Source organism: Martes martes (assembly GCF_963455335.1).
Source record: "Martes martes genome assembly, chromosome: 5".
Taxonomy (NCBI): Eukaryota; Metazoa; Chordata; class Mammalia; order Carnivora; family Mustelidae; genus Martes; species Martes martes.
This window is the reverse complement of record NC_137892.1, coordinates 33,474,367-33,498,274: the sequence shown is the minus strand read 5'-3', so window position 1 is coordinate 33,498,274 and position 23,908 is coordinate 33,474,367. Positions and strand designations below refer to the sequence as shown.

The 23,908-nt window shown below is 38.9% G+C and overlaps 1 protein-coding gene across 1 annotated transcript in view; it reads left to right on the top strand.

Annotated features, from left to right (window-relative positions):
* Window positions 1–7,705: 7,705 nt before the first annotated feature.
* The window catches only part of APC (APC regulator of WNT signaling pathway), a 137,370-nt gene continuing 121,167 nt past the window's right edge, over window positions 7,706–23,908 (top strand). The window contains exon 1 of the mRNA XM_080803914.1: window positions 7,706–7,945. Within this exon, the coding sequence (XP_080660040.1) occupies window positions 7,787–7,945 (159 nt within the window). The 5' untranslated portion in view covers window positions 7,706–7,786. The remainder of the gene's footprint in view (window positions 7,946–23,908) is intronic.

The following is a 23,908-nucleotide window of genomic DNA, read 5'->3' as shown; positions in this document are numbered from 1 at the left end:
AGCCCCTCTTAAACTTTTCAAAGTACTTCCCCAGTTCAGAAACCATCAGTGGCTCCCAGTCACTACACATTAAAATTGAGTCCTTCATTTTTTCCCTATAATCCAGTCTTGGTTTTCATTCAAGTGTATCTTTCATCCACAAGATTGCCCCTGAACCCCCTTCCTGTGTTAGGGAAATGGCCTTCCTTCTGAAGCAGAACCCACGTCTCACTGTGGAAATCACAAGTCCGAACACTTATTTTGCTGGGCTCCCTATTAAAGCTATACTATCAAATATGATAGCCACTGGCCACATAGCTATTGAACCCTTGAAATGCAACTAGTGTCACATGTTGAAATGATAATATTTTAGATATATTGGGTTCAATAAAACATATTATTAAAATAATTTCATTTCTTTCTATGATTTTATTGATGCGGCTACTAGGAAATTTAGGATTATATATGAGGCTTGCATTACATTTCTATTTCTGTATTTCTACATTTCAACAGCATCGAGCTAGACTGTTAACATATGACTGGGCTGTGTCAATCATTTGCCCCTAGGCTTGGGACTGAAAGCAAGTGTGGTTAAGTCACAGTGACCCTTCTTGTTCTGTTGAGAGTAGTGGCAACAATAGAGACTATATCTAGTTTCCAGGTGGGAATGGCATCAGCCAGTGTCAAGGGCAAATGCTGTTGGTGGTTCTGTACCTCACAGTGGCTGCAGGGGTGGTTTCTTGGGACTACTTCTGGGCATAATGTCCAGTATTGTTCCGGAACACCCTGCAGATATCCAGTATTCTTCTAATCAATCCCTTTTTGGCTAAGGTCCTTTATGAAGGCTTTCTTCTCTACCCCAGTCCACAGCGATCCTTCCTCCTTTTGATATCAATAGGGAATCAGGTCCAAAGCACACACTTGGCCCTTGGCCTGTGCTGGTTATCTTATATAGGAAAGGATCTTTCAGCCAGAGTGTGAAATTCCCCATGGCAGTCGCACTGTCTCTTACATTGTTGGTTCTCCATAGCTGTCAGGCCAACTTTGTCATAGCATCTCTGGTGGAAGACTTGGTAGTTATCACTGCAGATCTCTGAGGTAGACTCAGCAGTTGTGATTATCCCTGTTCACACGGATGAGGAAGCTTGCTCAGTGGGGTGGAGTGACTAGCCTCAGGTCTTGCTGCTGGTCTGCTGCCAAATTGGGACAGTAGCCCAGACCTCACTGCCCCTCCCACCCCTTCCTTGTATTTGGGGCCCCCGCCATATACATAAGATAATGTATTCATTTCTAGCGCTGCTTTAACAAAGTGCCATGAACCCGGTGGCTTAAAACAGTGGAAGTTAATTGTCACAGGGCTGGAGGCCATTAGTCTGAAGTCAAGGCGCAGGGCCACCCTCCCTCTGAAACTTGTAGGGAAATTCTTTTTTTTTTTTTTTTCCTTGAAGATTTTTGTCATTTATTCCGGAGGAGAGAGCACAAGCAGGTAGAGTGACAAACAGAGGGAGAAGCAGGTTCCCCACTGAACAGGAAGCCTTACGTGGGGCTCGATCCCGGGACTCCGGGATCATGGCCTTAGCTGAAGGTAGATGTTTAACCGACTGAGCCACCCAGGCACCCCATCCTGTAGGGAAATTCTTGCTGGCCTTTTCCTAAATTCTGGTGGTTTGCCAGCTAGCTGTCCAGTTCCACCTTTGTCACCACACAACTTTCTCCCTGTGCGTCTCTTCCTTCATATGGCAATCTTCTTATGAGGACACTAGCTATTGGGTTTGGGGTCCATTCTATTCTATTATTACCTCATTTTAACTTAATTAATAACATATGCAATGACCCTATTCCCAAATAAGTTCATATTCTTTAATACTGGAGGTTAGGACTTCAACATATCCTTTTTTTTGTGGGGTTGGGGAGAGCATGTTCAACCCATAGCAGATGGTCACCATAAGAGGAGAGAATACCACAGAAACTGAAGACATCGTCTTGTTTCTGGGATTTACTCCAAGGAAGAACTACACTACAGCGAGGTGGATGGTGAGAGAGTCTTTTCAGGTATGTATTCCCACCTACTACTGGGCTTGCATATGGACCTGCTGGGTTCAGTTGACAAGTGTCTATTGTCATGAGTTATAGTCTATTACTTCCCTCATACGAGGACTGAATGGCCCCAGATGTAAGATAGCAACGCCATCCTTTCCTGTAGTTCTCCCCAGCTCTCCTGAGGCAGCTATCCTGTTTAGAGGAAAATGATGGTGTATAATTCTGATGAGTAAATGGGATAAGTGATTGTTGGGGTGAGCCTGTCATTCTTTGCCAGAGAACTGTCTTTGATGTCTAAAGTATTACTTGGGACCTAGAAGAGAGAGATAGCCGTACAGAAACAAGCCTAACCAAGGGGATGCAGCTAGCAGTTAGGATATGCACCCATTTTTCTGGTATCTCTCTCTCTCTCTTTTTCCTTTGATGAAACATATAGAGCTTATTAATAAAAAGAAAAATAAATCTCTAAAAAAACATGAAAAGGAAATGGTAAAATGAGCTCTGCTCCAGTCGAAAAGAAAATAATGACAGCAATTTCCAATCAGGCCCTTTGTGGAGAACCTACGAGAATAGCAATATTACCAGGATTTGTAAATGGCAGTAGCTGCCGTCTCTGAGGAAAGCATGCTAATGATAGAGGCAAATCACCAGATAGTTTCAGCTCCAAATCCAATTTCTCTAGATGGCCAGAGCATGGGCTTTAGGGTCAGTACTCTCTCTTAATATGTGACTTTGGGCAAGTGACTTAATCTCTGGGTTTTTCTATTTATCAAAATGAGGGTTGCTACCTAGCAGGGCTGTGGTGAGGATTAAGTACCCAGCATAGTGCACAGCACATAAAATAGGCACTCCATTAAATTGAAGCCTTCCTTTCCCCAGTCCTGCAAACATATGCAGTACAATCTGCCCACTGCCCCACCATCACTTACTCTTCTCCATCTTATTCTTTCTCCCCCACCCCTTAAAGTTCCTATCTGTAAATCTAGTCGAGGAGACATAGAAATAGGAAATGACTTGCGTTTCATTTTAAAAACCGCCAAGTGAAAAGCAATGTTGAATGCCACTGACTACCTAAGTGCTAACAAACTTTCATCAATTCAGCGGACATTTATTAATTTTTTAAAATATTTTATTTATTTATTTGACAGAGAGATAGAGATTACAAGTATGCAGACAGAGGGAGAGGGAGAAGCAGGCTCCCCGCTGAGCAAGGAGCCTGATGTGGGGCTCGATCCCAGGACCCCGAGAGCACGACCGGAGCAGAAGGCAGAGGCCCAACCCACTGAGCCACCCAGGTGCCCTACAGCGGACATTTATTGAGTGACCACCCATGCCAGGCGTGGTGCTAGGCCCAGGGAGTTCATGGGTAAACAGAACATTGTCACGCCTCATGGAGTTCACACTTTAGTGGGACAGTGAATATATAATTTAACAATATGTTGAATAGAAGTGGTGAGAGTGGACATCTTTGTCTTATTCCTGATTTTGGAGGAAAAGCTCTCAGCTTTTCACCATCGAGGAGATGTTAGCTGTGGGTTTTTCATATATGGCCTTTATTATATTGAGGTATGTTCCCTCTAGACCTACTCTAATGAGGATTTGTATCATGAATGAATCGTGTATTTTTTCAAATGCTTTTTTTTGCCTTTGTTGAGATGATCACATGGCTTTTAGCTTTTCTCTTGTAAATATGATATATCACACTGATTGATTTGTGAGTATTGAACCATCCTTACATCTTGGAATAAATCCCACTTGATCATGATGAATGATTTTTTCTTTTTAATGTATTGTTGGATTTGGTTTGCTAATATTTTGTTGAGGATTTTTTGCATCTATGTTCATCAGAGATATTGGTCTGTAGTTTTGTGGGTTTTTTTGTAGTGTCTATCTGATTTTGGTATCAGAGTAATGCTAGCCTTTTAGAATGAATTTGGAAGCTTTCCTTCCTTCTCTATTTTTCGGAATAGTTTGAGAAGAATAGGTATTAATTCTTCTTTAAATGTTTGATAGAATTTACCTGTGAAGCCATCTGGTCCTGGACTTTTGTTTTTTGGGAGATTTTTCATTATTGATTCAATTTCATTGCTGGTAATTGATCTGTTCAAGTTTTCTATTTCTTCCTGATTCAGTTCTGGAAGGCTGTATGTTTCAAGGAGTAAACTCTCACTACTTCTATTCAACACAGTCCTGGAAGTCCTAGCAATAGCACTCAGGAAACAACAACAAAAATAAAAGACATCCACATTGGTAGGGAAGAAGTAAAACTTTCACTATGTGCAGATGACATAATACTACATACAGAAAACCCTGAAGATTCCACCTAAAACCTCCTAGAGTTGATAAATGAATTCAGTAAAGTCACAGGATGCAAAATTAATATACAGGTATCTGTCACATTTCTATACACTATTAATGAAGTAGCAGAAAGAGAAATTAAGAACACAATCACTTTACAATTATACCCAAAATAATAGAATACTTAGGAATAAACTTATCAAGGAGGTAAAAGACTCATACTCCAAACACAATAAAAAACTGAGAAAAGAAACTGAAGATGATACAAACATATGGAAAGATTTTCCATGCTCATTGGTTGGAAGAACAAGTATTGTTAAAATGTCCATACTATCCAGAGCAATCTACATATTTCATGCAATCCTTATCAAAATACCAACAACATTCGTCACAGAACTAGAATAAATAATACTAAAATATGTATGGAACCACTAAAGACCCTGTATACCCAAAGCAATTTTGAGAAAGAACAACAAGTTGGAGGTATCACAATTCCAGATTTCAAGTTATACTACAAAGCTGTAGTAATCAAAACAGTAAGGTACTGGCACCAAAACAACGGACACATAGATCAATGAAACAGAAGTGAGAGAGAAATAAACCCAAAAATGGTCAATTAGTCTACATCAAAGGGGACAAGAATATACAACAGGGAAAAAAGATAGGCTCTTCAACAAATGGTGCTGGGAAAACTGGAGAGCTACATGCAAAAGAATGAAACTGGACCACCTTTTTACACTATCCACAAAAATAAACTCAAAACGGATTGAAGACTTAAATGTGAGACCTGAAACCATAAAAATCCTAGAAGGAAACCTAGACAGTGATTTCTTTAACATCAGCTGTAAAAACATTTTTCTAGATATGTCTTCTCAGGCAAGGGAAACAAAGACAAATTAAGCTATATCAAAAGAAAGGGCTTGTCACAGTGAAGGGAACCACCAACAAAATGAGAAAGCAACCTACTGAATGAGAGAAGATATTTGCAAATGATATATCCAATAAGGGGCTAATATTAAAAATATATAAAGAACTTAAGCACTTCAAAAGCAAAAACCCACAAATAATCCATATAAAAAATGAGGAGAGGACCTGAATACACATTTTTTCCCAACACAAACATACAGATGCCCAACAGACACATGAAAAGATGGTCAACATCACTAATCATCAGGGAAATGCAAATCCAAACCATAATGGTATAGCACTTCATACCTGTCAGAATGACTAAAATCAAAAGGACAAGAGATAAGAAGTGTTGTCAAGGATGTGGAGATATAGGAAACCCTTGCACTATTGGTGGTAATGCAAACTGGTGCAGCCACTGTGAAAATAGCATAGAGGTTCCTCAAAAAATTAAAAATAGAATTACCACCATGTGACCCAGTAATTCCACTACTGGGTATTTACCTCAAGAAAGCAAAAATGCTATTTTGAAAAAATATATGCACCCTTATGTTTATTGCAGCATTATTTACAATAGCCAAGATATGGAAGCAGCCCAAATGTTCCTCCATAGAGTGAATAGCTAAAGGTGTGAGATATATATAAAATGGAATATAATTCAGCTATTAAAAAAAAAAAGAATGAGATCTTGCCCTTTGCAACAACATGGATGGACCTGGTAAGGAAGTTAGAGACAAATACCACATGATTTCACTCATGTAGAATTTAAGAAACAAAACAGTTAAACAAAGAAAAAAAGAGACAAACTAAAAAAAAACAAAAACAAAAACAAAAACAAAAAAAAACAGATTTTTTTTTCTTTTAGAGAGAGAAAGATAGCGAGCCTGCTCATGAGCAGAGAAGGAGAGGAAGCAAGATAATTTTAAGCAGGCTCCACACTGAGCACAGAGCGTGATATGGGACTCAGTTGGGGCTTGATCCCACCACCCTGAGATCATGACCTGAGCCGAAATCAAGAGTTGGATGCTTAACGGATGAAGCCACCCAGGCACCTCCCAAACCCAGATTCTTAAATACAGAAAACAAACTAGGTTGCCAGAGAGGTGGGTGGGGATGGGTGAAATAGCAAAACAAAAATGTGGAGTGCCATGGAAGAAATGATCAGGTGCAATATTGGAAACTAATTGGAGAGCAGGAGTGAGAGGTAGTTTAGGAGGATATGGCCTTTCTGAGCTGACAGTTACACTGAAACCTGAAAGATGACAAGCTAGACGTTTAAAGAACAACAGTAAGGATCTTCAAGACTGTGGGATCAACACATGCAAAGCATAGGCAGTCAGGAAGTTATTAGTATTTGGAAAGCAGTTGTGACAGTGTCAACAAGGTAGACAGGGCCCTTGTGGTAAAATCCAACTCCTACCATGGCTTCAATGCCCTACCTAATTTGACCCCTGACCTCATCTCCTCCCACTGTCCATGCCACCTATTCTCTTTGTCCCTCTTACCTCCTGGTCTCATTCCCATCTCAGGACACTGCTTTTGCTCTTTCTTCTGCCTGGATGTCTCTGACCCAGATCTTCTCTTGGCTCCTGGCCCCTGTGGTCAGCCTCAGATCAGATGTCATCTCCAGAGAGAGACTGCCAATTACCGCCCTTCACTCTCCTTCATCTTTTGGTGGTTCGCTCTCTTCCCATCCCTTATCACTGTCAAACGTTAATTCTGTGATTTGTCTTCTATTGTCCATTCTTTCCCACTAGAATGTAAGTTCCATGAATTTATATTTCTTACTACTGGAGCCTAGGACAATAGAAACTCAAATATTATTTGTTGAATTAATGTAGAATGGAATTAAGCTAGAGAGGTAATTAAAGGTAAAGAACAGGTAAAACTGTGTGAGACAAACGAGGACTTCCCAGAATGGGTATGCTTTGAATTAAAATGGGGGTAGGTGAGAGAGAGGAGGTGGTACGTAGCTACAAAACAAGAATGAGAATTACTCGTTCATCTTCGTCTTTTTCGCTAGATTATGAGCTCCGTTAGGGCTGGAACCAGGTTTTATCAATCCATCATCAGCGCATAGCCTAGAACGCTTCACACTGTAGGCGCTAGATAGGTGTTTGCTGAATAACTGTGGGTGTGTAGAAGGGTTTTATTAATTGGGCCGCTAACCAGTCAAAGAAAGGCGAGTAGGTCTGGCGACCGAGATTCCGCATCCCAAGTACCAAGCCCGCAAGGGCCAGGACCACGAAGAACCTAGGGATCTGAGCGCTGCGGCAAAGCGACTGCGCATCCCAGCCCCTCCTTGCGGGGCTGGAGGACGCCGGCGATCCCCACGCACGCATGCGCGCTGCATTCTTCCCGCCTCCAACAAGATGGCGGAGGCCAAGTAGCAAGGGGGCGGAGTGTGGCCGCCGGAAACCCGGCCGCTGCTGGGGGGAGCTGCGGGCGAAGGCCCGGGAGCAGCGGGCCGAGGCTGGCACGATGCTGTTCCCGGGAGGCGTTGTTAGTTACTGCTGAGGAAGGTGGAGCACCGAGTTGCCTTCCCGGACCCCCGGCGCTCCCTATGTACGCCTCTCTGGGCTCGGGTCCGGTCGGCGCTTTGCCTGCTTCTGCACCACCCTCTACTCTCGGGTCCTGGAGCTCCGGCAGCGGCTGTGTCCCGCAGGAGAGGAAGCGCCCAGGCGGCGTCCGTACTTCTGGCCGCGGGGCGAGCGTCTGGCAGGTGAGTGAAGCGCAAGCTTTGGTGTCTTTGCCTCGCCGTTGCTCCAGACCCTAGTGGTGCTCGGCCGGATTCTGCAGCTCTCTTGTCTCCACGTCCCACCCTCTCCCCGCCCTGTGCCGCCTTTCAGGCCTCCAGTTGGACCCTGGCTTTGCAGGCTCTCCATTCTCACACAGTGGGTGGGGGTCGCGACGCCTGCTGCCCTCCACACCTTTCCTGGCTCCTGGTGAAGCTTCACCCCTCCAAGCGGTCTCTCCTTTGCTTTAGGTGGGTGGGTCGTTGCCCCTCCTATTTTAGTCGCCTCCCCATCTTCCTGGTTTTGACCCTCTTGCTTCCTTTAAAAGTTTGATTGGGAAGAATACCCGGTAGCCTCGTATGTAGACTTACAAAGAAAAAGCTTCACCTTGATGAGGGAATCAAGTCCCCAGGAAACGGGTGGTTTGAAGAGTTGGAGACTCCTTGGCCCATTGAACTCTTGCAAAGTAGAGAATGGTGCCTGTGATGCAAATGATTGTTCATGAAAATTAATCTCTAACTGTAGTAAATCTTTGGCCTCCAACCTTTAAAGGCGGGGGCTTACGTTTTCTAGATCTAGTGAAAGAATTGGGAAGTGTTCGTTTTAAAAAAGAAGGCTTTGTGATTGTAAGATATGTAATAGCACAGGAAAGGTTAAATGATTTATTCTTTTATTCAGTGTTCGCTTAAATTGCCCAGCGTAGCTTTAGAAACCCGTATTGCACAAGCTCTTTGTTTTATTTAGGAAGAACTAAAATGGAGAAAAGCTTTTTAAACTAAAAACTTCTCAAATTTCTTGGATTCTCGATTGTTTCTACTACTTAACAGTCGCTGTAGGACTTGGTGTTTTCTGCAAAATTTAGGCTGTGCCAGTCTCAGTTCTCCCTCCTTCATTACTGGGGCAAGGGTACTCAAAATTAATGGTGTAAGAAACTGTCCTAAATAACCGGGTATCTTGCCAGAGTTTATAAGGGCAAACTGCAGGATTGAAATGGTAGTGGAGGAAGTTGCCATGGCTGTTTTTCCCATATTTTCTGTCTTTCTGCAGTTACCTGAACTCTGTCCTTCTGTTTGGGCTTCATGCTAGGACTAGCTTCCCTCCTAGTAAAAAGATGGCTATCAGGAACGTTCATGTGATAGCCTTTGTCATTTACTTCCAAAGGGAGAGAGAAGTAGTTCGATAATTTCTCAAGAACCCCAAAATTGTAAAAATGAGATTATAGATATAATTGATAGCTTCTCCTTTGAGATTGCAAATGGGTGGACTATTTTATTAACATTAAATTGAGTAGTACCATTTTGTTGAAGCTATGCTAGGTGCCCTCCCAAGTTACTAAACACAGACTATCCTTGCCCTATTGGAATTCCGTACTAACAATCTTTAATATGTGGGTTGTATAATTGGCCTGACAGATTTGTTTACTTTTTATTCTGCCTCCTGACACATAATCTCTTTCCCTTTGCTGTAGACTTAGACCTCTTAATGAATTTCCTTCTTTAAAAATTTTTTTAATTTCTTAAATTTAGAGATAAAATTGTTTAGTTAAAAAAAATGGGAGATATTTTTATGTTTGATTCCTGTATGGGCTAGTTCATGCGTTTGTTTTTAGCCTTCATTTTTCTACAATCAAGGGCTGTACGTTTTTAGAGGGGGTTATCTCAGTTCTGTGCTTTTGGCTGAAGGGATAGTAGAACTGCTGAGCTCCAGTCAATGGCTCTCTACCTCTGGCAAAATAATTTGAAGGATTGTGTCAAAACACATCCCTGATTACAAACTGTTATTAAAATCTCTTACTCTTCCTCTCTTAGGGAACCTGTTTTCTCCTTCTCACACACTGTCTTTATGAATCCCTCTTTGTCTCTCTGTTCATCTAACCCATTAGCCTACTGCTGATTTCATTTGCCTCTCTAAACCAGGATCCCACAGTCATCAGTTTTTACTAATGATGCCCCAGCATGCTTTCTTTTCTGTAGATATACCTTTCTAGTCCCCAATCCAGAATGAGCCTCATCACTAGCTCTTTCATTTTGACCCCTGAGCCCCTGAAGGCTACAAGAGACAAGTTGTGTGTGGATATTGGTTGGTTTTCATACCAGTTGGTGCTCTGCTCTCTGCTGGGTCTTTAGTGCTGATTGTGTTCCTTACTGTCTCATTTCCTGAAGGTTTTTATAGCAAATAACTTGATCTCTTCCTTTCCTGAGAAAAATGTCAACTGTCTGAGGTATATTCTTTTCTATCCTCAGTATAATTTTCTTATTTACTCCTGTCTCAGAGGAAGAAATGTCCTTCCCCTTTTTCAAGAGTAGTCCCCTCCATGGATGTGAGGGCGATCTGGCTGTGACATCTGTCACCCCATTGATCGCCAGGGTTGATTCGGCTGATCTGGCTGGCTAGGCAGGTGTCCCCTTCTTCCCTCACCACTCCACGTGCCTCCCTCCCGAAGCTGCACGCTCGGTCGAAGAGGACGACCTTCCCGGATAGAGGAGAGGACTGTTCTTCGGTCAAGGGTATACGAGTAGCTGTGCTCCCCTGCTAGAACCTCCAAACAAGCTATCAAGAGTAGTCCCCTCCAGATGTGTCCACAATCATCCCTCCCTGTCTTTCTGTAGAACTGTCCTTTATCACTCCTTCAGTCTCTCCCTCTCTAGCCTATACATATGCTTCTGTGTCAAGGCTGCCAAATACAGTACTGTGTGCAACTCAGTGAAGCCAGTCTGAATTTTGAGCCTGCTGTGCCATTGTATTTTTATTCTTTAATTCCAGAAGCCTGGTGTAGTAGGAAAAACATTGACTTTTGAGCCAGATAAATCTGGGTTTGAAGTCTATTAAAACCACTTAGTGGCTATGTGGCTGTGGGCAAGTTACTACTCACTCTATTCTTTATCTATAAAACAGAATGTTAAACTTGCTTACAGAGTCATAATTGAAGGAGTTTAACACATGTTAAATGTCCACCCAAGTGTTTGGTACATTATGGAGTTCCTAATAAATATTAATTATTCTTTCTTTGCACTCTGTAGTCAGAGTACTACTTTAAAAGTCACCTATGACTTCCTAATCACCAAATCTAATGGTCTTTCCTCAGTTATCCTTGGTTTCCTAAGATCATTTGTGAAATATACTATACAGGAATAAGATTATCTGATTTCTTGGTTCTTCTACATTGTATCCTGATTCTCTTATGTCTCTGAAAATTTTTTCACATTTCCTGCACTACTTCCCTCAAAACATAGCAGTTCCTGCATTAGTTAAGATGCAAACTGAATTTATTTATTTATTTATTTATTTTTTTTTTTAAAGATTTTATTTATTCACTTGACAGAGATCACAAGTAGACAGAGAGGCAGGCAGAGAGAGAGGAGAAAGCAGGCTCTCCACGGAGCGGAGAGCCCGATGCGGGGCTCGATCCCAGGACCCCGGGATCATGACCCGAGCTGAAGGCAGAGGCTTTAACCCACTGAGCCACCCAGGTGCCCCGCAAACTGAATTTAAAAGCAAAAAGAATGTATTGACTTATATAATTGGCATGTGCACAGATAGAATTGGTTTCAAGAATAGGCTTATGTCATTGGGGCTGAAGTTCCATTTTTCTGCTACTATGTCAACTTTGTCCTCCTGGTTGTGTTTTATGCTCAGACTGTCTTCCCTCCTAGTAAGAAAAAAAAAATGGCTATCACCAATGTTCGTGTGATAGCCTTCTTTATTTCCAAAGGGAGAGAGAAGGATTCTCTTCTAGCCTTTTCCCAAAAGTCCTAACCTCTATTCTGATTGAACAAATGGAGAAGGTCTTGCTGCCAAGTTGGTCATAGTATCTTTGTCAAGAGGAGTGGAATTACTCTACTTGGCCTAACCAGTGGATGAACCTCATCTAAAATGATAGGAGGTAACCAGTGTACTCAAGGATCTCTGTGCTTTTCACTGTGTTCTCTTGGTGGTTGTATCCTGTTTTTAATGATATTAATCGTCATTTTTGTGTGGATGTTTCTCCATTCTGTAACTTGACTTCCCACATTGCTTGCTGTATATCTCTATCTTAGATGTGCTATCATAAGCTTACCTCATACCAAACAGAATCACATGGGATTTGATTTTAATGCACCTACCCTCACCTTGTGTGTTTACATGTGCATGTGTGTATATGTTTCTCTTCCTTCTAATTTCTCTTTTGTGAACACCTTTCTCCCAGCCAGCCACTCTAACCCTGCAGTCATCTTGGTTTTCCCACTTTCAGCAGCTGTCAGATCTTGAATATATCTTATATTTGTTTGGCCTCAGGTTACATAACACTGACCAACAGTAAACAGTATTTCACATAAAAAGAAGCCCAGAGTTGGGAGATTGCTGGTCAGTCAGTGACAATGACCTTATATCAAGGGTTGAGGTGCTCTTCATCCTTATCCTTAGTGTGCTGATCTTTGCGCTTAGGTTCATCCTCCTACTGCTGCACATTACTCTTTTTGCTCCAGACATCACAGTTTAACATAGCCACCAAAGATTGTAGGAAGTTTGCCCTCCAGTCTCTTGATTAGGCAAATAAACCTTTCATAGAAGCCCTATGTCAGATGTCATGCTGGCATGTTCATGTCCTACTATCAAGGGGGCTGGAAAAACCATTATCTGGCATTTCAGTGTAGGAGGAAGTTAGGTGAATGGCTCAGGGGAAGGTGACCAATAATATCAGTGACATGTCTCTACAGTATTTTGTGGAGAAGTAAGTTTAAATAAATAAGAATTTTCCAATAGTAGGAGCAAACTTACAGCACTGCTTACCCCAACAGTTGATAATAAGCTATGTATAGGATTTTGGCCAAACACTGAGGTAGTCGTAAATCACTGATTAAAATTGGATTATGTAAAATTAAGACATTTCAGTGATACATCCCTGTTCTTCTAAGGTTGATGTTTTTCTTTTCTTTTTTTAAAAAATAAATTCAGGGAGCGCCTGGGTGGCTCAGTGGGTTAAAGCCTCTGCCTTCGGCTCAGGTCATGATCCCAGGGTCCTGGGATCGAGCCCCTGATCTCTGCTCAGCAGAGAGCCTTCTCTCTCTGCCTGCCTCTCTGCCTGCTTGTGATCTCTATCTGTCAAATAAATAAATAAAAATCCTTTAAAAAAATTAAATTCAATTAATTAACATATATTATTAGTTTCAGAGGTAGAGTTCAATGATACATCAGTCTTTATTTATTTATCTATTTGACAGAGAGAGACGCATTGAGAGAGGGAACACAAGCAGGGGGAGTGGTAGAGGGAGTAGCAGGCTCCCCACTGAGCAGGGACCCTGATGTGGAGCTTGATCCCAGGACCCTGGGATCATGACTGAAGCTGAAGGCAGAAGCTTAACGACTGAGCCACCCAGGCGCCCTAATTCATCAGTCTTATGTAATACCCAGCACTCATTACATCACATGCCCTCCTTATTGTCCATCACCCAGTTACTCCTAAGGATGATGTTAAGTACATTTATGTGTACCTAGTGGAACCACTGAGAGAAATGGGCACATATAAAACCATTAGGAGATAGATTTGTTTTTTCCCTTAGGCACTTGGAAAATATATAGGGACATTTTTGGTTGTCACACTGGTTGTAAGGGCCTACTGAGAATTAGTGGGTCGAAATCCCATAAACTAAAAGTCCTGTGATGTCTCCCACAAAACAAGATTCATCCCTTCAGAAATGCCAGTGGTGGCCCTACATCTTGAAATAAGCAAATGCTTTGCTTTTTGAAAGAATTCCTAGACATTCATTTGTGTTCTTATTTTGCAAGTGACAGAAAACCAAATTCAGACTGCTTAAACAATAGAGGGAGTGATTAGATCTTGTAGCTGAACTTTATCTAAGGCTTTATCTAGCCTGAAATCATCAAGGACTTGGCTCAGTTTCTCTGTGATCTGTTCAGCTCTGTCATTCCCCTTGTTTTGGTTTCATTCTGAGGCTAGCTTATCTCATGGTAGCAAATTACTGTAGCACTTTAAGACTTAAAACCCTAATTTCACATGTAAAGTAAACTGAAGAATACCTTCTGTTACTTGATTTTGTGAGTATTTGTTGAGTATCATCACTACTAAAACTTTCCCTAAACCCTACCCCTAAAATGTCAGTTACTTCCCCTGTTGTGCTACAATTTTATAATCTATATTTTTATCTCTAGTATATGTCATATTCTGTAAGTATTATTTTTATATGTCTCAAGGCATTACCTTGTCTTAATTATTTTTGTATTCTTAATGTCTAGAATACTCTGGCTAAGAGGTACACAGTAACCATTTATGGAAAGAATTAATGAATGACATAGGAAGGATGTGGGAAGGGATAGAGAATTGTAAGAGGGCCCCATTCCTTAGTTGTTATTGAACCCTGAATTACATACATTGTACTCCTTCTACCACCAAAGCATATATAATGCTTTTGTGATTAATAGAGTGTAAACTCATTTGAAAGCCTTACTGAATTCTAGTATTGTATTTTTCATTATTTTCTCAACAAAATTAAAAGCAATTGCCATCATTCATCCAATAAATATTCTTGAGGGTCTCCTGTGTGCACATAATGTGGCAATAATGGTGAACAAAACCGAGCCTGTGCTCTCTCTGAGCGTAAATATTGGTTAGGGAATACGACAATAAACATCCATATGAACACACACACACATACACACACACACACACAGAGTAGTTAATAGGCTTTGACATAAATAAAAGAGATTCAATGGATAAGGAGTAACAGGACGCTACTTTATTTATTTATTTAAGATTTTATTTATTTACTTGACAGACAGGGATCACAAGTAGGCTGTGAGGCAGGCAGAGAGAAAGGAGGAAGCAGGTTCCCTGCTGAGCAGAGAGCCTGATGCGGGGCTGGATCCCAACACCCTGGGATCATGACCTGAGCCAAAGGCAGAGGCTTTAACCCACTGAGCCACCCAGGTGCCCCAGGATGCTACTTTAGATAGATTGGTGAGGAAAGGGCTTTTTGAGAGGCCCTTTGAACTGAGAGACCTGAAGGAAGTGATGGGAGTAAGCTAAGAGCTATCTGAGGGAAAATGTTCAGGTAGAGGGAGCAGCATCTTCTGAAATGGAAGTGTTTTGGCATGTTGGAAGAACAACAGGGAGGCTAGTGTGGCTGATGCAGAGTGAGTGAAGGGGAGAGTGTGGTAGGACAGTTGGTAGGATAGGCAGAGGCTAGATCAAATAGGGCCTTGAAGGTCATTTAAAGATTCCATTTTACTCTGAGTGAAATGGAAATCATTATAGTGTTTTAAGCATGGTAATATCCAGATTTGACCTGGTTTTTGGTTTGGTTTTGTTTTGGAGGATTACTCCGACTCATGTTGAAAATTAAAGGCAGGAATGGAAGCAGGAAAACCAGTTAGGAAAATCTTACAATAATCTGGGTTGGAAATGTGCTGCTTGGAGAAGGTAGTAGTGATCGGGGAGCAAAGAAGTTGTCAGATTTGTGATATACTTAGGAAGTAGAAAGGCACCTGACTGGCTCAGTCAGGTCATGATCTCAGTTTCATGAGATCAAACCCCATGTCGGGCTCCACACTCAGCCTGGAGTCTGCTTGAGATTCTCTCCCTATGCCCCTCCCTCACTTGCACTCGCACTCTCCCTCGCTCTCTCTCTCAAAATAAAAAAATAAAATCTTTAAAGACCTTGAATAGGCGTATCTATTAGGAGTTCAAGGGAGAGGTGAAGCTGGAGGTATATGTTTGGAAGTTATCAGTGTGTAGATGGAATTTAGGGCTATGGGACCAGATGAGATCATCTGAGGAGTGAGAATAAGATTCGTGAAACATCTTGATATTAAAAATGGTTTCTTACATTAAAGGTTGGAAGTCACCGTGTTAGATAGTAGTTACAGCATTCAGAATATGGCGAGGATAATGAGTAATTCTTTGAGAAAGAAGTGGGACTCAACCCGGGCTTCAAAAAATAGAAAAGTCCTTTCTAATTCCAAGCACAGTGCCTAGCATGTAGTGAGCGTTCTACAGGTGCTGGTGAATGAACAAAAAGCACTTAGGCTGGGGAGCAGCTTGAGCAGAGGTTTGGCAGGAGGGAAGGCTAGAATATTTTAAAAGAACATCAGAGAACTAGGGGGAAAAAGTTTGTGCTGACAAGTAGTGAAAAGTAGGATTGGGTTAGTCTATTAAAAGCTTTAAATTGTAAAATGACAGTTATGCTTAACCCTGTAACTAAATAATAGTTTTCAGTTCTGTTTCTGTTGTTTGCACAGTGCCTGGCCTCAAATAGATGCTCAGAAAGTATTGAATAAGTGAATGTGGAATTCCCAAGATGTAAGATTTACCTCTACTGTATTCTTTTCCTCTCATTAAAGTGTACTAGAATGCAAACTATCTTAAGTCCTATAGGGATGATCTTACGTTTGCTTCAGTTTATTATTATTTCTAATGATAAGCATTAAACACATCTATACTTTATGATTGATAACAGATTACTTAAGACATACCTCATAACTGGTCAGAAAATACCAGAATACTGGCAAAACTGAGGTTGAAAATGGTTGCACCAGAAAGTGAGGAGCCATAATAATCTTTTGTTGAGAGACTGACAGGTATTTTGCTTTTACAAATACAAAATTTATGTCATAAATAAATTTATGTCAAAGCAGAAATGATTGCTTGAAACCTGTTTATAGATCATTTTCTCTTTTAGCTGTTAAGGAGCAAACTGGTTTAGAATCTTAGCCAGAAAACTGGAGATGAAATATCTTTGGAGATTGAATTTTTACTATTTTTATGGTTATATGATTTAGAACACTAAGTATAATTAGAAATTATTATAAATAATTAGCAAATTATAGACTTATACAGTTTAACCATTAGAAAATAGTTTACCTGAATAAAATCATAGTGAGATAAAAATTGAGATTTTAGTTATATTTTGAAGTAATTAATATAAGATACCTAGGTTTGTGATTATTTTCTTCAGTTTTTTTTTTTTTTAAGATTTTATTTATTCATTTGACAGACAGAGATCACAAGTAGGCAGAGAAGCAGGCAGAGAGAAAAGAAAGCAGGCTCCCTGCTGAGCAGAGAGCCTGATGTGGGGCTCAATCCCAGGACCCTGGGATCATGACCTGAGCCGAAGGCAGAGGCCTTAACCCACTGAGCCACCCAGGCGCCCCTTCTTCAGTTCTTATATGCCCCATTATTAAAGCTTTATATAGTCATTATAGGAAATTCAAGAAATAATATAAGAAGTACAGATAATATGCAAAAGCTCATCATATAAGAAAACCAGTATAGCTTTTGTCTCCCCCAACCCCTCTCTCCCTCCGTCTCATTTTGTCTTTTTTCCGTGCCTAAGACATATCCCCCGTTAGTTGTAGTATGCATGTTTGTGTGTGTATATTTCCAATTTAAAAAAACATTAGGTTATGTACATTTCTTAGACTCCTTTGTAAATCTTACTTTTATTGACTGTATAATAATCCTATTGTAAGAATTATTTTTCTTTTCTTTTCTTTTAATTCATTAATTAATTTAAGATTTTATTTATTTGACAGACAGAGATAACAAGTAGGCAAAGAGGCAGGCAGAGAGAGAGGAGGAAGCAGGCTCCCTGGTGAGCAGAGAGCCCGATGCAGGGCTCAATCCCAGGACCCTGAGATCATGACCTGGGCTGAAGGCAGAGACTTTAACCCACTGAGCCACCCAGGCACCCCAAGAATTATTTTTCTTAACTACTCTCTGTAGTTGGTTATTTAGTTGTTTTCCATTTTATTTTCATGTGTGATGAACATCTTAGCACATTATGGATTTCTTTTTATCTTGGCCTTTTTCCTTAAGATGGGTTCACAGATAATGAAGTCACTGGATGATAGGCTGTAACATCTTTAAGGTTAATAATTCATGTTGCCAGGTAGGCCCAATAAATATTAATTGGTTTGAAATTAATCATAATGGGGGAAAAATTAGGACCTACAGACTTGCTGAGCTTTAGTGATAGTCTTAATCAGCCTTTTGTTCATTTCCAAGTATTTCTTTTTTTCTATAACACGTATTCTAGATTGTACATAAAATGAGGAAGTCAATATGTTATTGTAAAGTTAATATGTTACATATGTATTCATATGTAAACATATGAATTTATTACCCAGGTCAAGAAATAGAATGCTGCATCATCCCAGGGCTGCCCTCCCTGTCTTGTTCCTGATCTCAAAGAGAAAACTTTTAACATTTCACTCCCAAGTACGTTTGCTGAAGGTTTGTTTTCTGTTTTGTTTTTTGTTAAAAACTTTAATACATTAAAAAAGTTCCCTGCTCAAAATCAATCTACAGAAATCTGTTGCATTTCTTTGTACCATAATGTAGCAGCAGAAAGAGAAATTAAGAAAACCATCACATTTAAAATTGCACCAAAAATAGTAAGACACCTAGAAATAAACCTAACCAAAGAGGTCAAAGACCTGTTGAAGACAACACAAAGAAATGGAAGGACATTCCACGCTCATGGATTGGAAGAACAAATATTGTTAAAATGTCTCTACTACCCAAAGCAGTCTACACATTTAATGCAATCCCTATCCAAATACCAATGGCATTTTTCACAAAAATGGAACAAACAATCCTAAAATTTGTGTGGAACCACAAAAGACTTGAATAGCCAAAGCAGTCTTGAAAAGCAAAAGCAAAGCTGGAGGCGTCACAATTCCAGACATCAAGTTATATTACAAAGCTATAGCAATCAAAACAGTATGATATTGGCACAAAAATAGACATATGGATTTACGGAACACAGTAGAAAATCCAGAAATAAACCCACAATTGTATGGTCAATTAATCTTCAACAAAGCAGAAAAGACTATGCAACGGGAAAAAGACAATCTCTTCAACAAATGGTGTTGGGAAAATTGGACAGTCACATGCAGAAGAATGAAACTGGACCATTTCCTTACACCACACACAAAAATAGACTCAAAATGGATGAAAGATCTAAATATGAGACCAGAAACGATAAAAATCCTAGAAGACAGCACAGGCAGTAATTTCTCTGACACTGAGTGCAGCAACTTTTTTTCTAGATAGGTCCCCTTGCCTCAAAAGCAAAAGTAAACTATTGGGACTCCATCAAAATAAAAAGCTTCTGCACAGCAAAGGAAATAATCAACAAAACTAAAAAGCAGCCTACTGAATGGGAGAAGATACTTGCAAATGACATGTCCGATAGAGGGTTAGTATCTGAAATATATAAAGAACTTCCACAACTCAACACCCAAAACCCAATAATACAATGGAAAAAATGGGCAGAAGATATAAACAGACATTTCTTCAAAGAAGACATACAGATGAGTGACAGATACTTGAAAAAATGCTCATAATCACTTACCATCAGGGAAATGCAAATCAAAACTTAACATCTGTCAGAATGGCTAAACTCAAGAACACAAGAAACAACAGGTGTTGGTGAGGTTGTGGAGAAAAAGGAACCCTTGTGCACTGTTGGTAGGAATGCAGACTGATGCGGTCAGTGGAAAACAGTATGGAGTTTCCTCAAAAAGTTAAAAATAGAGAACTACCTTACAGTCCAGTCACCCGGTCACACTACTGGGTATTTACCCAAAGAATACTAAAATGAATTCAAAGGGATACATGCACACCTATGTTTATTGCAGCATTATTTACAGTAGCCAAGATATGGAAGCAGCCCAAGTGTCCCTCCATTGATGAAAGGTTAAAGGTTAAAGAAGTGGTGTATATATATACACACATATATATACATGTCATTACAAGTGGCAAGATTCAATTCTTTTTAATGGCTGAATAATAGTTCATCATATATATATATGATGAACTATTATATATAATATATATTATATATTGATGAACTATAATTCATCATATATAGTTCATATATATATGATGAACTATTATGTATAATATATATATTCATCATATATATGATCATCATATATATATGTTCATCACATATATATGTTCATGATATATATGATGAAATATTATGTATAATATATATATTATATATTGATGAACTATAATAATAGTTCATCATATATATATGATGAACTATTATTCAGCCATTAAAAAGAATTGAATCTTGCCACTTGTAATGACATGGATGGAGCTAGAGAGTATAATGCTAGCAAAATAAGACTGAGAAAGACAAGTACCGCATGATTTCACTCATATGTAGAATTTAAGAAACAAAACAAATGAGCAAAGGGAAAGAAGAGAGACAAACCAAGAAACAGACTCTTGACTATAGAGAACAAACTGAGGGGAGGTGTGTGGGAGGATGGGTGAAAAATTGATGGGGATTAAGGAGTGTGCTCATCATAATGAGCACCAGGTAATTAAAATAAAAACTAAAAAAGAAAGTTCCCTGCTGTATCTCATTTACTAACAATTTTGAGTTTTGTTCTGTTTGAATTTAATGCTTTCCTTTTTTTTTTTTTTGCAACTTTTCATTGCTGTATGAATTTTCTCTTACTGTGTTAATATATTGTATTTTATTTAACTGTTAAATCTAATCTGATTTCTGGGATACATCTAATTTGGTTTTACTGTATTATCTTCTAAAATTATTCCTGGGTTCAGTTTATTAATATTTTACCCAAGAGTTTGTTTTGCATCAGTGTTCATAAATGAGGTGGCCTATATTGTTCTTGTCAAGAAATCAATGTTATGCTAGTTTCATAAGGTAAACTGACACTTATTTTCTGTTCTGGAAAAGTTTGTGTATGATTAGAATTTCTGTTCCTCAAATTTTTGCTGCAGTCTGGCAGGGAAGCCGTCTGTGCTGGGAATTTTTTTTGTGGAAAGGCTTTTAATTAATTGAATTTCTCCTTTCTAAGCCTATTCAGGTTTTCTGTCTCTTAATTATTTTGGTAATTTTTCCTCGAAGAGGTTGTCTTTCTCATCCACACTTTTTAATTTACCTTTACCAAATTATATACTATTTGTTTCAGGAAAGAATTCTCTTCTTGTCTCTGATACAGGTTATTAGAACCTTCTCTTTTTCCTTTATTGGCCTCAGCAGAGATTTTATAGTCTTTCAAAAGAACTATATTTTTGAATCTTGCTGATCCTTTTTATTGCATGTTTGTGTTCTAGTGTGCTGATTTCTGCTTTATTTCTTTCCTTCTATTTTTTGGGGGGGTTAATTTCTTACAATTTTTTTGTTACTTTCTTACAGTTCTCTACTTTTCAGCATTTCTTCCTTTTAATTGCATGCATTTAAGGCCAAATATTTCCTCTTAAGCACTGTTTTAGCCAGCTATATTACTCAAATTATGATATATAGTATTTTTATAATTCGCTTAAAACATTTTCTAATTTTTATTTATATAAAATGTTGACTTTTAGATTAATTGGAAGTATTATATTTCTTTATTTCTAAACACATGGAGATATTCTAGTTATTTTTTAATTTGTTTTTGATTTCTAACAACTGTACAAGATAATTAGAGAATACATTCTGTTTCAAGGGTCTGTGATTTCACACTTTTGAAACTTGAGATCTGCATTATGGCCCAGTATATTGTCTTTTCCCTCTGCAGTTGAGTGCAGTGTTCCAGATGTTTTCATTGCGTCATGTTTGTTAATCTTGTATTTTATATCTTTAGCATCATTAATTATCTTTTTTTTTTTTTTTTTTGCTTGTCTCAATTATAAAGAAGGGTATGTTAAAATATCCCATTCCGATTGTGGAGTTGATTTTATTTCCTCTTGTAGTTCTCTCAGTTTTTGTTTAATGTATTTGACACTGTGCTCGTAGATGCATGGAATTGCATAGTAGTCATATCTCCTTAGTGACTTACTATTATGAAGTGTTCCTCATTTATTTGGGTAGTGGGTTTTTTTGTTTGTTTGTTTGTTTGTTTTTTGCATTAAAGTTTAGTTTGTCTGAGATTGCTATAACAACACCAGCTTTTTCTTCATTATTGCTTGTGTGGTATATTCGTTTTCTATTCTTTTACCTCCAACCTTTTTGCATTCTTCTTTTTGGTGTGTCTCTTATGTGACAAGGTTGGATTTAACTCTCCCATCTTACTGTGTACTTTACCTTTGCCCTATTTATTAGTTCCCTTTTCCTGTCTTTCTTGCCATTTAGACAAGTTGACTGTTTTTTCATTTCAGATTTTTTTTCTTACTATTTGGAAGTTACAATCTCTTTTTTGCCTCTTATACTAGTTACTAGAATTTTTATTTGATTCTTTTTCATATCTTCTGTGTTACTTTGTATAGTTTTCAGTTCCATGCAAAAATAGTTAAGCTTAACTTTTATCCCCTTGAATGTAGTATTTTTCAGTCTGTGTCTTGTAATTCCAACATGTCAACTCTCTGTGGGTCTGATTCTATTGTCTGTTGCAGAAATAATTTGATATATAAGATAAAGTTAATTTTTCTCTAGAGGTTTTCATTTGCCATTGCCAAGTGCCTTGGAGTGTGAGACTATTTTAATCCAATTTCAAATCTTTAACTTTTCTGCGCCACCTTCTGGTTCCTTCTTTCTTGTCTTAGGATGCCTCCCTGTGGAGTCCAAGCCCAAAGCCAGTGGTGTTTTTATTACAGTCTTTACCTTTGGTGGGTCCCAGATTCTGATCTTTGTTCCGCAGTCCTGGAAGTCAGACACAAATCAGAGTTTGGACTCTTAAATATTTTTGTTGACAAACCCACGGAAGACAAAAGTTGAGCTCACCTTTCTGGGTTTCAACTTTTGGTGGATTTGGGCTGGTTATTCATTCTTCACTATGTTGGTAGTTATTCGATGCTTTTAAGACGATAATTTTAATATTTCGTCTGGCTTTTTAAATTGACTTCAAAAGGATAACTGTTTACATTGCATAGTCTGCTATTCCCACAATCAGAAGTCCAAATATTTCTTTGACTAACTTGTTCAAGGAGGACTTGACATTTCTACAGTAGTCATTTCTTTGTGTTCAGGCCCTTTTTATGTTACAAATGAGATATCTGGAAAGGGTAAACATTAAAGTATGGTTGCCTTTTAATACTTTAGCATTGTTTATCATATTATTCCATTACTTTGCAAAGCCCCAAGGGAAGGAGGCAGAGGATATTTTCTTTGGCTGGAGAAGTCAGAAATGTGTAACAAGGTAGTACATTGGGATAAGTATTGTCCTTTCCATGAGCGAAGAGATAAAATGAGAATATTTTTTTGAAGTGGACCTATATGAAGAGGGAAGGAGAATGCACTGAGCTGAAGCAGGACTGCAAACGTTTGTCCTTTATTATTTTTGTTGGAAGTAGGGTTCATTTCCAGTAATTGTGACAGCTTTCTTTATGCCATATGGTTGTTGTGATTTCTATTTTTATTTTCCTAAATATTTTTGGTGTATCTCAGGGACTGAATGTGATTTTTGAACCTTTAAGCCCACATCTCTTAAAAGTATTATATGTATAATTTGCATTTGATTTCAGAAATTGAATCGATTAAATAGGCTAAACACACAAGTTAGAAATTTTACTAGGCAAACTAAACTGTAATAGTCTTTGGAAGTTGACATTCTGTGGTTGGAGGGGTGTTGAAAATTTTGTGTAACATACCAATATATTTTTATTTTAAAGACATTTAACCTGATATTAATCACAGCTGTTCCCATGAAATGCCGTCTGTCACTTTGTGATTACTTAATAACAAAATATAAAAGCAGTTCTTTTTTAAGGAAACCTAGAATTCTTGTATTTGTTTACTTGGTTCTTTTTTCTCTCTGCTAAAAGAAAATACTAAGTTTCTTGTTAATTATAGTTCCCTTCACTTCCCTGCTATGTCAGATTTAAACAGCTTCCTTGTTTTAGATTTGCTCACTTCCGTTCAGTGAACTGAAGAATGAAGTGACAGAGAGTTTTAGAACTGGAAGAGATTCTAGACAGCGAGTCTTTCATGTGCCCTTTGTTCCTGCCCCTCTCCCATTTTAAACATGTTAAAACAGAGGCCCAAGGAAGT